The 14,706-nt window shown below is 55.2% G+C and overlaps 2 protein-coding genes and 1 pseudogene across 2 annotated transcripts in view; 2 read left to right on the top strand and 1 right to left on the bottom strand.

Moving 5' to 3' along the window:
- Positions 1–14,706, bottom strand: part of LOC132334720 (zinc finger protein 883-like) — a 156,559-nt gene that overhangs the window by 73,266 nt on the left and 68,587 nt on the right. The gene's annotated exons all lie outside the window — the stretch shown is intronic.
- On the top strand, positions 6,057–7,049 carry LOC132334765 (olfactory receptor 14I1-like). Its single transcript, XM_059860879.1, has one exon. It carries the CDS (start codon positions 6,057–6,059, stop codon positions 6,987–6,989), a length of 933 nt encoding a protein of 310 aa, XP_059716862.1. The 3' UTR covers positions 6,990–7,049.
- LOC132334516 (serine/threonine-protein kinase pim-1-like) lies at positions 11,346–14,265 on the top strand (annotated as a pseudogene).

Genomic DNA, 14,706 nt, shown 5'->3' with positions numbered 1-14,706 from the left:
ACCCAGTAGTTCCCAATCCCTATAGACTACTGAGTAACATCCCAGTGGTCCAGTGTGATAGACCTAAAAGATGCTTTTTGGGTGTGCTCTCTGGCAGAGGAAAGTGGGTTATATTTGCCTTTGAATGGGAGAACCCTGATTCTGGGGGAAGCAACAGCTTCAGTGGACTGGGTTTCCCCAAGGGTTTTCCAAATCCCCAAACCTGTTTGGTCAAACCCTAGGAGGAGAAGTACTAAAAACACTTCTCCATTAAACCTGGGATAAAGCTCATCCAATATGTAAATTATTTGCTTCTCTCAGGACTGGAAGAAAAAGAAGTTTGGGAATCCACCATAGTGTTGTTAAATTTTCTGGGGAACTAAGTTTTTGGATCTCAAAATGGATTCTACAATTTGTAAAAATGGAAGTAAAGTACCTAGGACATGTGATTTGTCAAGGGAGCTGGCAGCTGACCCTGAGAGAATTATGGGGATAGTCTCACTCCCAGGGCCAAAAACTAAGAGGGAAGTCAGCAGGTTTTAGGCTTGTGGGGATATTGTAGGCTATGGATTGAAGGATACATGCAGGCCATCCAGATCTTGTATGAAAAGTTGGTTGAAGAAGAGATTAGGTGGGAAAAAGATGATGAACAAAAGTTTGAAGCTTTAAAGCAAAAATTAGTCAGTGTACCGGCACTGAGTCTTCCTGCCTTAGACAAACCCTTCTATCTGCTTGTGGATATAGAAAAAGGGGAAATGAGATTGACTCTCAAGCAGAGACTGAAAGAAAACCAGAAAAACACCAAGATGCCCAAAAAGTAGAGTCAAGCTTCCACCAACCAACTCGAGAACTGTCTTCCTGTTTTAATGGGTGAGAATTACCAGCATCTGTTGAGGAGAAGTACACAAGGGACTGTAAAAGGTAATGGGACAGCTTCATCAAGAAAATAAGATAAAGGGAGGAGAGCAAGACCGGGTTGGCCGCTTTGCTCACTACCAAGAAGGCTCCATAGCCCTGCTGTGGGCAGCAACCCCGTAGGCATGGTAAGGTAGGGACAAAAGGCCAGACCAGACCTCTGTCATTCCTCTCCTCAGTTGTCTTTTAATTCAACAGGGACTGGAGGGCAGGGCCGAGCTGGCCTCTGTACTCACCCCTAAGATACACTGACTATGGGTAGCAACCACATAGGCATGGTAGATGGGAGTCAAAGCCATACTGGACCTCTGTGATGCCCTTTTGTCCATTCCAAATAAGTGTGTCCAAGGAAAACCTGAGACTTTTTCTCCTCTTCCCGCTGTCCTTGCCCACATCAACAGATGCTGGTATGACTCATTCAAGAGAGAGAGGAAATTTTTTACTTAACTGTTTGAGCCAAATGACTAATAGAAAAAGAAAAGGGGGGTTTGTTATAGATGAGTAATGCTATGGGTTGACTCTCACAATCAAGGGGTGAATATTAAATATATGTTAAGAGAAGTTTTGTGGATGTATAATTATCTTTCCCCTCCCCCTTGCCTTGTTATCATGGGATGGCCTCAGTAGTTGGGGCATTTGGGAGGGTCAGCTTGTTACTATGGCAGCACCTGACCTCCAATCAAGGTGTAATAAAGTGATCTGCACCACTGGACAGGAGTCGATTGACAAAGCTTTGGGAGGGGCTGGAAGTATAAAAGACAGAACATCCATTTAGTAAATAAGGACACGGTGACTGAATGCTTTGCTCCCAGTGCTGTGTCCTTCTCTTTATTCAGTCTTCTGTTGTGTTTTGATAAGATCTTAATAATTTAAATTTTTGAAAGTGATAATGGTTTCTCACATGAAGTTGGGGAATGTGAGGGAAGGTTGTCCACGCTGAGTCAGCTCTCAAGGTACAACTTCTCTGACCTGGCCCGACCTCCTTGGGAGGGGTCCAACATCAATATCAAACACAGAGTGCTGCAATCACCTCTTCCCTAAAGAGAACAGTAATAAAATACATTCTTTAAAATAGAATTAAATATTTCTTAGAAGCTCATTGAAATAGGAATCCATAACTGTAAAAGGAAAACTTCCTGCTGACATGAACTAGACCAGAGGGAAATCAAGGCAGAGCCATGGTTTGTCAGGACTTGCTTGATCCTAATGAGCTTCACTGTGCATTTGGAGCTGAGCCCTGCAACCTCAGGGCCTGAGAGGAGATTGCACAAACCTTTCCAGGAGCCAAAGGCAGAAGAAAACCCCAAAGCATCTCAAGGCATGAATGGGTCCCACTGAGGTCCATCCCAAAAGTGGCTCCTCATGGACTCCTTAGAGGAGAAAATTGGAGGCCAGGATGACACAAAAACTTCTCAGAGATTCAGTGTGGGAAGGAAATTCCAAAGTACCTTAAACACCTTGAGTGTCTCAAAGTATTAATGAGCCCCACTGAGTGTCAGTACAAAGCTCTCAAGGGACTCCTTAAAGCAGATAATTGGGGCCATGATTGCACAAACCTCTCCCAGAGTCTGTATCCAAAGGGAAACACCAAGTACCTTAAAAGAACTGAAGTACCTTGAAGCATTAATGAGCCCCACTGAGTGTTGTTACAGACAAAGCCTCTCCAGGGACTAATTACAGCAGGTAATTGGAGGCCATGATTGCTCACACCTCTCAGAGACTCCCAGGCAAAAGCCAAACCCAAAGTCCTTTGAAAACCCTGCAGTGCCTGGGAGCATTCAGGAGCCCCCAGGGCCATTGCTGAGCAAGGCTCCCCAGGGATTCCTTCCAGCAGATCCCTGAGGCTACTGGGATGTGGGGCTAGGGGGGGATGCTGAGGGCAGGACAAGGGGCTGACAGTGCCCAGCCTGGCTGGGGCTGTGCCAGGAGGCCCCAGTGCCTCAGGACAAGGTGTCTCCTCCCAGCCCTTGGTGGCACAGACCCTGCTCTACCCCAGGGCACCAAGATTGGCTTCTCTTTGTCCCCAGCTGTCATCAGTGCCTCCAGTTCTCTGCTCTGCCTGGGGCCTGGGGACACTTTCTCTGTTGTGTCCCTCAGTGGGACCCATTAAAAGTGAAAGAAACTTTGGAGTTGGATTCTGACTTGGAGTTCTGGAGAGGTTTCTTCAGCTCCCTCTAAAGGACTGATGTTCAGGTCCTCAGCATAAAGCCCCAGAGGGTCATAAAGTCCTTGTGCTGTGTCTGTGCTGCTGAGCTGGGCTGGGCTCCTGGCACAGAGGCAGCTCCTGGTAACCAAGAAGAGCTTCAAAAGCACATTTCTCTTGATGAGCAGCTTTTCTCCCAGCCCAGCAGAGCTGGGGCACTGCCTGCAGCCACCCCGGGCACAGCACAGAGGCACAGAGAGCTTCAATCAGTCAGGGCTGGGAAGGTGCTGAGAAGTGCCTGGGGCACAATCACTGCCAGCCCTTGGCACAGGAACCTCTGGCTGCAGGACAATGCAGCTGCAGCTCCTGGAGCCATCTCCTAAAGCTGGAACATCCCAATGCCTGCAGACTCTGTGAGTACATTCTCTGATTCTCTCTTGTGCAGAGCAGCCAGGGGTGCCCAGGGCTGTCCTGCAGAGCAGGGTCCTGCAGCCCAGGGCGCTGTGCTGGGGCAGGGACTCTGCTGCCTGCCAGGGACAGCTCTCAGCCGGCCCGGGAGCTGCTCCCAGCTCTGGGGAGAAGCTCTGGGGGGAAGGAGCCACCCTGAGCAGGGCAGGTGCTGCTGCTGAGAGGGGCTGGGTGGGACAGGGCTGCTCCCAGCTCCAGACCAGCCTGGGCACAGCTCTGGAGGGCACTTCTCAAAGAAGGTAAACTGGGATTGCTGTAAGGATCAGGAGGTTTCCTGAGAGTGTTTTCAATTTCCTTCTTGGAGAAGGATGGGAATGTTGGGGTGGTGCCAAAACATTTTTGCTTTTTCTATATTTTTCATATATTCATGCCTCTGTAAAATACAATTATATAGTCGTAAATCTATAATCATTATTTTTTTCTATTAAACTCTTTTTTTTTTACTCTTATTAAGCTGCTATTATATACTTCTATAACTAGAATCCTTAATTAACTCTGGTACATTTCCTAACCTTTCTCTTAGATTTTAGAACAACGGGCTGACTGTCTAAATACATTCCTGAAATACTGTCTTATTATCTGTGTTATTATCAAATAGCCTTATTATTAGGAAGAGAGCCTACAAGAAAATTTTGTTTTTTGACCAGAATGTGAGCAGTCACAACAAAAAGTAGAGGCAAAGAAGCCCTTGGACCTACTCCAATGAGTTGAGCCAGGGGTGTGTAACTGGGGCAACTGAATCTCCTATTGGATGTTCCTGTTAAATATCCTGATTTATCAACCCTAATAAATTGGTAAAACCAGGCCCCAGGTGTGCCCCATCCCCACTGGGACACCTGGAAGCTTCCAATAAATGTCTGGTTTTTACTTTATTGTTCTAACACGGTTGCAAGGGGTTTTTTCTCTTTTGATTATAGACCACAAGGGGATGAGAGAAGAAGAACAGGAATTGTAATCCCAGAATCACAGAACATTCTGAGTTAAAAGGGACAGAGATGATCATCCAAGGAATGTTTGAACATTTACAGAGACTCCAGAACTGTAACTTTGGGTGGTCAGTCTCTCTGCTGGGAGCCTCCCAAAGGTCCCTCAGCCACTCCTCAGCCCTGGACAGCAGCAGCATCACCTCTGCAGGGCCCAGCAGGGCTCTCCTGAGCTGCCCTTGCCCACCTGCACACAGAGCCTGCCCCAGCCAGGGCCCTGCACACAGGCAGGTTTCTCTAGGGCCAGGGCACACAGGGTGGGATGGGCTCTGTGAGCGCTGGCAGGGACAAGGCTCCTCTCAGGAGGGAATGTCCAGGCCCAGGGAGATGCTCAGGGAGGGAGAGGGGGCTGAGGAGAGCAGTGCTGGGGGCAGGAGGGCACTGTTGGTGTGTGGGAGGTGCCGGGCACAGCTGGGCACAGGAACACTGTCCTGAGTGCCCGGCTGTCTCTGCCCTGCCCTCTCAGGCACAGCACCACAACATCTTCTCTTGTTTCTGCACTGCCCTGATATTGTCACTGTTATCTGCTGCTCTCAGGGAGGCTCTGGAATTTGCAGCAGCTGGGTCAGGCACTGCCCCTGGCATTCCTGCCAGGCAGGGGGATCCATGGGAATGGGGTGTCCAAGCTTCCCTGGCACCTGTGGGGCTGAGGGCAAAGCAGTCCAAGGGAAAGGGGAATGAGCTGAGCCCACTCCCTGAGATCCCATCATGGGCACAGCCAGGGATCTCCTTGCTGTTCCCTTCCATGCTCTGAGCTGCCCTCCTGGGTGCAAATCTGTGCCAGAGCCTCTGGGACTTCCCTGAATGTCCCACAGGGAAGGGGAGAGATGCCACAGCTGAGGAAATGCTGCTGGGTTTGCCAAGGGAGCCATGAGTGTCCTTGGCACAAGGGGGTGCTGAGATCTTGCCCAGAGACCTTGAGAGAGAGTGAGATATTCAGGGATCCCTCTGCTCTGGGCAGGGTCTGGTTTATCCCAGGATGACCGCAGAGTGTGATTGTGCTCTGACTGCAGGCAAAGGTGCAAAGCCAGGGCAGCTGGGAACAAGCCCATCCAGCCCCTCACCTTCCCTGAGCCACAGGGAATTCTTTGGCTCTCACATCTCTCAGTGGCAAACTTGGAGTACAGCAGAAATGCTGGGGATTTCTGACCTCAAAAAGCCCCAGGAAAGATATATTGGTAGGAAAACAATTCCTAAAACCAACTCCTCCCTTTAGAAATGGGAGTGCAGATGCCACCAAGCCTGTCTGCATTAGGAGTGATTCCCCTGACAAATCCTGAATACCAGCCTTGTCCCTTTTCCACATGGCCACAAACCCAGGGCAGTGGGGCAGGGATGGCTCCTCAAGAGCCCCCACACACATACCTGGCTGCTCCTGGCACACTCAGCCAGAACAACTGGAGCTCAGGCAGGGACCTGGGTGAAGGTTTTCCCAGAGCAGGAACAAGGATGGGTGAGTCCCAGCAGGACAGTCTGCAGGGAATGGCCCAGGTTTGGCTCAAAGCAGCCTCTCCTGACTTGTCACTGTCCTTTCTCCATGATCAGGACCCCAAGTGCAGCCACAGCAAATGTCCAACAGCAGCTCCATCAGGCACTTCCTCCTGCTGGCCTTGGCAGACACGCGGCAGCTGCAGCTCCTGCACTTCTGCCTCTTGCTGGGCATCTCCCTGGCTGCCCTCCTGGGCAACGGCCTCATCATCAGCGCCGTAGCCCGCGGCCACCACCTGCACACGCCCATGTTCTTCTTCCTGCTCAACCTGGCCCTCACTGACCTGGGCTCCATCTGCACCACTGTCCCCAAAGCCATGCACAATTCCCTCTGGGACACCAGGACCATCTCCTACACAGGATGTGCTGCACAGCTCTTTTTCTTTATGTTCTTCATCTCAGCAGAGTTTTCCCTCCTGACCATCATGTGCTACGACCGCTACGTGTCCATCTGCAAACCCCTGCACCACGGGACCCTCCTGGGCAGCAGAGCTTGTGCCAACATGGCAGCAGCTGCCTGGGCTAGTGCCTTTCTCTATTCACTGCTGCACACAGCCAATACATTTTCCCTGCCCCTGTGCCATGGCAATGCCCTGGGCCAGTTCTTCGGTGAAGTCCCCCAGATCCTCAAGCTCTCCTGCTCCCAATCCAGCCTCAGGGAACTTGGACTCATTGCAGTCAGTGCCTGTTTAGGACTTGGCTGTTTTGCGTTCATTGTTTTCTCCTATGTGCAGATCTTCAGGGCTGTGCTGAGGATCCCCTCTGAGCAGGGACAGCACAAAGCCTTTTCCACCTGCCTCCCTCACCTGGCCGTGGTCTCTCTGTTCCTCAGCACTGGCACATTTACCTACCTGAAGCCCTCCTCCATGTCCTCTCCATCCCTGGATCTGGCCCTGTCAGTTCTGTACTCAGTGGTGCCTCCAGCCCTGAACCCCCTCATGTACAGCCTGAGGAACCAGGAGCTCAAGGCTTCACTGTGGAAAATGATGACTGGATGGTTTCAGAAACATTAAACTGCTGGCCAATTTCTGCAAATCACTTGTAATAAAAGTAATCTTTCAAGCTTCTTGTAATTAGGTTGTGGTGGTATTTTTTCTTTGGTTTAGCTATTCATATGGTCCAAAAAAAAATGTTACTCTTTGTGCCATTTCTCATTTTGTGTTACTCCACCTTCCCTGTGGCCACAGACTGTGTCAATGAGGGGCTGTGCTCTTGGTGGCTTTAATGGAACTAAAGGATCTCCCAGCAAAGTTTTCTGCAGAGATGCCCTTTTGTTCCCTTCTCTGGAGCTGCAGTAGCAATGTCTGTGTGCAGAGCTGGGGGCAGATCAGTGCTGGCCCAGCAGCTGTGCCCAGCAGCAGCAGCACTTGGTGTTGCCAGTGCTGCTCCCGTGGCCCTGCCCCGCTGCCCTGGTGGCCCTGGTGTTGCTGTAGGGCCTGAGTGCTCTCGGGGCCGGGCACAGCCCTGGGGGTGGCAGTGCCAGGGCTGCAGCAGGGACAGGCCATGGGCACTGCTGGGGCAGCGCTGACACCTCAGGCCAGGCCCTGGGGGCTCCAGGCTCCTTGCCCAGGCTCTCTCAAGAACACAGCCAGGCCAATGCTGAGCACAGAAAACCCCCATGAGCAGCCCCAGGGTGGCCGTGGGCAGGCTGGGGGCAAACAGCATGGCTGGTGCTCTGCAAGGGCCCTGGGGGAGATGGGAAGGAGCAGCAGAGCAGGGGCTGATCCATCCCCAGTGCATTGGACAGCCCAGGGCAGCGTCCCAGAGCGTCCTCATGGAGCTGCCAACAACATCCCCCATCTGCAGCCCTGGCCTCTCCCCCAGCTCACACAGGTGCCCCATCCTTGCAGGCACAGACACGGCAGCACTGGCTCAGGAGCCCCTGTTTGCATTGCACAGAGCAGGGGGAGCACCCCCATGCTGTTGGTGTGGGGACATGAACCTGAGGGAGCACAAATGCCATCAGCCCCTGGGGCCAGCAAGGGCTGGGGGACACCAGGGAAATGACTCAGCTTTGTCCTGGCTTCTGCACTCAGCCAGAAAGTTTGTTCCCATCAGCTGGGAGTTTCCTGTCCCACTGCAGACGCTGTTGCTCAGAGCCAGGGCTGCCTGGCAGCCACCCCCAAACTGCCCTGAACATTTCCTTGGCTTCACCTTTGCTTTCCTTACTCTTCCTGCTACAAATTTCTTCTCATTGCCCACCGCTGTTCCCTCTCCTGCAAACAGCCCATCCCTGTTTGCCCTTCCCTCTCTGGCCCCACTCCCCATTACAGTTCCTGACTTGGCACCATGGGAACGTCCCTTGGGGAGCAGGATCATCCCACAAGTGCTGCAGGAATTGTCTGCAGGCTCCTGCAGTGCCTCCTGCTGCTCCCTTGCCAGAGGCACCACAGGCCAGGGGGGCACATCTGGGCTGCTGTGTCTGGCTCTGGGGCTCCCTGTTCTGGGCAATGAGGAGGAGCTGCAGAGGCTCTGCAGGACTGACAGGATGGGCTTTGGGCCTGGCAGGAGAAGCTGAGGGACCTGGGCTGCTGGAGCTTCTGAAGAGGAGGCCCAGGGCTCATCCTGCAACTGCTCCAAGGGTGGTTTCAGAGAATCCCAGAATCAGCAAGGGTGGAAAAGGCCATGGAGATCATCAGGCCTAAGCTGTGCCCTGACACCACCTTGTCTCCTCTGAGCCTCCGCTTCTCCAGGATAAACAACCCCAGCTCCCTCAGCCACTCCTCACAGGACTTGTGCTCCAGACCCCTCCCCAGCCTTGTTGCCCTTCTCTGGACACGCTCCAGCCTCTCCATGTCCTTCCTAAATTGGGGGTCCAGAACTGGACACAACACTCGAGGTGCTGCCCAAGCAGTGCTGAGCACAGGGGAAGAATCACTGCCCTGCTCCTGCTGGCCACACCATTCCTGATCCAGGCCAGGAGCCTTGGCCTTCTTGGCCACCTGGACACACTGCTGCCTCATGTCCAGCCTGCTGTCCATCAGTCCCTGCAGGTCTCTCTCTGCCTGCCTGCTGTCCAGCCACTCTGTCCCCAGCCTGTAGAGCAGGAGGGAGGAAGGGAGGAAGGAAGGAAGGAAAAGAGGAAGGGGTCCAGATCCAGTCCTTCCTGAAATGTGCTGTTTGCTGGCACTGCCAGTTCCCAGATCTGGATATTTCCCTATTCTGGCACAGCCCAATTGCAGCAATGTGCTGGCACAGGAATGAGAATTCCTGGTACTTGTACATACTATATAAACCTTCTTGTAAACCTCCTTGTAGACATACTATATAAACCTTCTGTCAAACCTTAAAAATTCTCTACAAATTCATGTCCAGCATTACTGGGTCTGGCCCCACCCAGATCTGGTGTTTGCTGGCACCGCCAGTGCTCAGATCCAGCAGTTTCCCAGTGGCAGCACAGCCCAAGTCCAGCAGGTTGCTGGCACAGAAAGCCAAAACCCGGCAATTTTCTGGTGTCGGCACTGGCACTGCCCTGATCTGCTGTTAGTTGGCACTGCCAGTACCCAGATCTGGCAATTTCCCAGTGCTGGAACAACCCAAATGCAGCAATTTTCTGGCAAAGAAAGCCAAAACCTGGCAGCTTCCTGGTGCAGCCACCAGCACCGCCCACATCTGGTGTTGGCTGCCACTGCCTGTGCCCAGATCCGGACATTTCCTGGTTCCAGCACAGCCCAAGTGCAGCAAGTTTTTGGAAAAGAAAGATAAAACACAGCAATTTCCCGGTGCCAGGACTGCCACTGCCCAGATCTGGGGTTTCCCAGCACTGCCAGTGCCCAGATCCAGAGATTTCTGGGTGCCAGCACAGCCCAAGTGCAGCAATTTGCTGGCACAGAAAGCCAAAACCAAGCAAATACCTGGTACCCACACCAACCCGATCTCATGTTTGCTGACACTGCTAGTGTCCCAATCAGGAATATTTCAGATGCCTGTCCAGTGTAATTCCAGCAGTTTGCTGGCACAGAAAGGGAACATTTGGCAATTTCCCAGTGGGGGCACAATTCCCGCCCAGATCTGGTGTGCGTTGGCACTGCCAGTGCCCAGATCTGGCAATTTCCCAGTGCCAGCACAACCCAAATGCAGCAATTTTCTGGCAAAGAAAGCAAAAACCTGGCACACTGGTGTGTGTTTGGGCTGGTTTAAAAGAAGAAGGAGGCCTCAGCTTAAGGCTGTGGGAAAACCCTGTTTAGTTAGGCTGAGCAGGAGCTCCTGCCCATATTCCTCTTGTACAGTTATGCAGACTGTTACTAGAAAGTTCTGAGTTCTCTTTGCTACCATTGGTTACTTTTTACTGCAAAAATTATAATATTCTTAATCGTTCCTTCCTCTTGGATCCTTCCCTCAGATCCCACCTTAACCCCTCCCCATAAATAAATGTATAAATATCCCTGCTAGACCTTGGACCCAGGCTTTTTTCTGCTTCGCTCTCTGAACTGTGCACGCTGTCCTGTTTGTTGTGTTTGCCTTCATTAAAGTTCTGTTTCCAGACACCCAGACGAAAGCAGTCTCTCTCTGTAAAGGGCCAGAGCCGGTTCTCAGGGCAACCACTGGTCAAGGGTCTGGACTGGTGTTTGCTGGCACCACCAGTGCCCAGATCTGGAAATTTCCCTGTTCCAGCACCAACAGTGTCCAGCAATTTGCTGGTACAGAAATCCAAAACCCGGCAACTTCCTGCTCCTGGCTCTGGGACCTCCCACATCTTGTGTTTGCTGCACCAGTACCCCGATTTGGAAATTTCCCAATGCCAGCAGAGCCCAAATCCAGCAGATTTCTGCCACTGGCAACAACACGACCCAGATCTGGTGTTTGCTGGCAGCGCCAGTGCCCAGATCTGAAAACTTCCTGGTGCTGCCACAGCCCAAGTCCAGTGATTTTCTGGCACAGAAAGACAAAATTTGGAAATTTCCAGGTTCTGGCTCCAGCAACATCAAGATCTGGTGCTGCACACACAGTGCAGTGTGGAAAGCCAAGAGAAGCGGCAGCTGGTGGCTGCAGAAGTTCAACCTTGTTCTCCACAAGAGGTTCTTGAAAAGAACAGACAGGAGAAGATTCCTGGAAAACTGAAACAGCTTTCCAGAAGTGACATGAAAACAGAAGACACAATCCAGGACGTTTTCCTCTATTTATTTCTATGCTCCCCTTCTCCATGTTGCACTACTTCTCCATCCCAGTAATTGCAGATGCACCTCACCTACAAAATTGGTGACTTAGCAAGTTTTAGGCACTCTAAAATACCATGAGCCACACACAGTTTTCCTTGCCCTGTTTTTACTGGAAAGCAACACTGGAGATGGAAGTGCAGTGCTGGGGTCAGGTAAGAATCCTACACCAAGGGAAGGTGCCCCGACAGTGTTTGACCCTCAGCAAGGACAATGCACAGCAGCAAGCGAGGGGATTGCTCTGCCAGCGTGCAGGAGTCAGGGCTCTGCATCTGGGCTCAACCCTGCAAAGTTCCCGTGTTCGGACAGACGAAGGGGCTGTCCCCGGGGCGCGCGGGGCTCGGCCGTGGGGCGAGCGGGGAACGGACACGGGACGAACGGCCCCGGGGCTTCAGTTGCAGCGGCGGCAGCGGCGGCAGCGGCGGCAGCGGCAGCAGCGACAGCGGCGGCAGTAGCAGCGGCGGCAAAAAAACAGAGAAGCCTCTATACTCTTTTTTTCTTTTTCTTTCTCTCCCTTTCCCGCTGTCGGGCACTCTTCTCTCGGGGCCCGTTTCCCGGCGTTCCTCTCCTCTCCCCGCCTCCCTCTCTCCCCTTGCCGGGCACGGCCATGCCCCCGGCCCGCCCCCGGCCCAGGGCGGGGCTGCGCCGTCCCCGTCCCCGTCCCCGTCCCCGTCCCCGTCCCCGTCCCCGGGCGTCCCGCCGCAGTCTCGCCTCCGCCCGGCTCTGGCCGTACTGGCGGTGGCGCTGCTGGGCGGGCATCAGTGCCTGGGGCTCGGGCGGCATCGCCGCCCTTTGTCTCCGCCTGGCCCGAGCCCGGCCCCGGACCCGACGCCGGGCCGGACGCAGGGTCCAGTCTCGACCCCGACCCCGGCCCCGGCTCCTCCCGGGGCCCACGGAGGACACACGCGGCGCGGCCGCTCCCGCCGCCTCCGCTGCGGCTTCCCCGGCCCGAGCTCCGCCGCTCGGCAGCGCGGCCGCCGGCCTCGAGCCTCCCGTGTCGCGTTCCCAAGAGTGAACGCCCGGGGATGGCCGGCCCGGGGCGGGTGAGGAGCGCTCGGGGGCCGTAGCTGGCCCCGGGCCGAGCGCTGACAGCCGCGTCCCGCCCGCAGGGAAGGCGCAGGAGGCCCTGCAGGGGCGGTACCGGCTGGGTTCGCTGCTGGGGCGCGGCGGCTTCGGCAGCGTCTTCGCGGCCACGCGGCTCTCGGACGGCGCCCCGGTGAGCGGCGGGGCCGGCGGCGGGCGCAGGAGGAGGGGGCGGAGGAGGAGGAGGATGGGGCTGTGCCTGGGCAGGGCGGGCGGCGAGCTCAGCCCGCTCTTCCCCTTGGCTTGCAGGTGGCCGTCAAAAGGGTGCCACGAAACCGTGTCCGGTACTGGGGCGAGCTGGTGAGTGAGCGGAGCCAGCGGCAGAAGCCAGGGCTGCCGGGCGGGGATGAGCCGAGGCCCGGCAGGGTGGAAGCCGCCAGGACGGCTCGAGGCGGAGCGGGCGTGGGGCCAGCGCAGGGCATAGAGCATCCCGGGCTGGGTGAGGGCTTCCCCAGGCCTGGCACGGCATCGGCCCCCACTGAGGGCATCGTGCTCCTCCCGCAGCCCGACGGCACCAGCGCACCGCTGGAGATCATGCTGCTGGACAAGGTGTCCACCGGCTTCCCCGGTGTGGTGCAGCTGCTGGAGTGGCTCGAGCTCCCCAACAAAATTGTGATGGTGCTGGAGCGGCCAGAGCGGTGTCAGGACCTGCGGGATTTCATTCGGGCACGGCGGTTCCTGTCCGAGGAGGTGGCGCGGGAGCTGTTCCGCCAGGTGCTGGAGGCCGTGCGGCACTGCACCAGCTGCGGGGTCCTGCACCGCGACATCAAACCAGAGAACATCCTGGTTGACCTGGCCACCGGGCAGGCCAAACTGATTGACTTTGGCTGTGGCACCTACCTGCAAGACACAGCCTACACGCACTTTGCAGGTGAGCCTCCACAGGGGTGTGCTCCTGGTGCTGGCATCTCATGGCCCAGCATCTCCCAGCCCAAGCTGGCTGTGGCAGCGGGGATTCTCCCTTTTGCTGCCAGTCAGGGGACTGAGTCTTCAGCTGAGTTGCTTTGGAGGGGCGCTGGGTGGGGAGCCATCTTCCAGCCCTGCTGGCAGCCTTTGCCAGCCACTCTTCCCAGGACAGGGCTGGGCTGGGGCAGCCAGCTCGACAAAAACCCCCATTGGTGGGGGTAGCAGGGAGGGGTGGCCAGAGCCTGTGCCCTTGCCAGTTTGGTGTGCAGGCGAGAGGAAGGGCTTGGACTGCTCCACTCGTCCTGTTTGCCTTGGCTTTATAATATTTTCGGGGCAATGCAAGCAGGGAGGATAAGGGAATGTTTTTTCCCCAGCACGGAGGGGTTTTCCCTTTGCATGTCATGGTCAGGCGTAGCCAGGGCTGCCCTCTTCCAACACCAGTGGCTTCTTTTGCAACCCTGAGTTTGTGCACAAGTCCCAGGTGCTGGCGAGAGGGCAGTGGTCACCCTGTGTGCCACTGATGCAGCCCCTGCAAGCCCAGGGATGCTGGGGTCAGGCTGTGGGAGCAGCAGCATCCCCCTGCTGAACTCCATCTATACTCCTATTCCATAGGAACACCATCATACAGCCCCCCAGAATGGAACCACTATGGCTGGTACCACGGCGGGGCAGCAACGATCTGGTCCCTGGGCATCCTGCTGCACCAGATGGTGTGCGGGGAGCACCCTTTCAGGAGGGGCTGGAACATCTGCTGGGGCCAGCTCTCACTGCCACAACGGCTCTCTCAAGGTGAATCCACATCTCTGGGCATGGGGGGAATACCAGTGCTGGGAGCCAGCAGCGGGCTCATGAGCATCCCGCTCGGGCAGCTGCTGAGGAGGGGGCACATGTCCTGCTCTCCTCCAGAACAGGGAATTGATGGGAAAGTTGAGGCCCAGCTCTGAGCGCATCCAGAATGGCCTGGGCATGAGAATAGTGGGGCAAAGCAGACAGGAGCCTTCTCCAGCTGAGCGGCAGTTTCTGCTTTCTCTCCCCAGAGTGCAAAGATCTGATCAGGTGGTGTTTATCCGTGCACTTCTTGGACAGACCCACATTAGAAGACCTGTTCTGTGATCCTTGGGTGCACGATATTCCTCTGCCATAGAAGAAGGGAGAGAGCCACAGGCACACTTTGATCCAGGGCCCTGGTAAGTTCCAGCTCCACACACACTTTGGCAATCAGAAGCAAAGGAGCCCAGACCTTTTTGTGCTGCCAGTGTCACTGCCCAGGGGTCATGAGATGAGAACACGCAGCCCTTGTGCTGGAGCTGAGCTGCTCTGCCCAGCACTGGTGGCCGCCATCCAAGCTGGTTCCCCCTTTGCTGGGGCAGATGCAACTCATTCTTCAGTCGGCTGCCCAGCTGCTTTTTGGCAGGGCTGGGGGGATGGGCTGGGGTGGGTACAAAATGGGAGTGGGCTCCTGGCCCTGCCAACAGCCCCAGCACCCACCATGGCCTGGGCTGGGGCTGGGGCAGTCAGCCCGGCACAAACAAACCCCATGGTGGGAGCAGAGGTGGGACTCCAGAAGCTGTGCCCAGCTGCTTTG

This window comes from Haemorhous mexicanus, chromosome 16 (assembly GCF_027477595.1).
Source record: "Haemorhous mexicanus isolate bHaeMex1 chromosome 16, bHaeMex1.pri, whole genome shotgun sequence".
Classification (NCBI taxonomy): Eukaryota; Metazoa; Chordata; class Aves; order Passeriformes; family Fringillidae; genus Haemorhous; species Haemorhous mexicanus.
The sequence above is the reverse complement of the archived record's forward strand: the minus strand, read 5'-3'. Positions and strand labels throughout refer to the sequence as shown.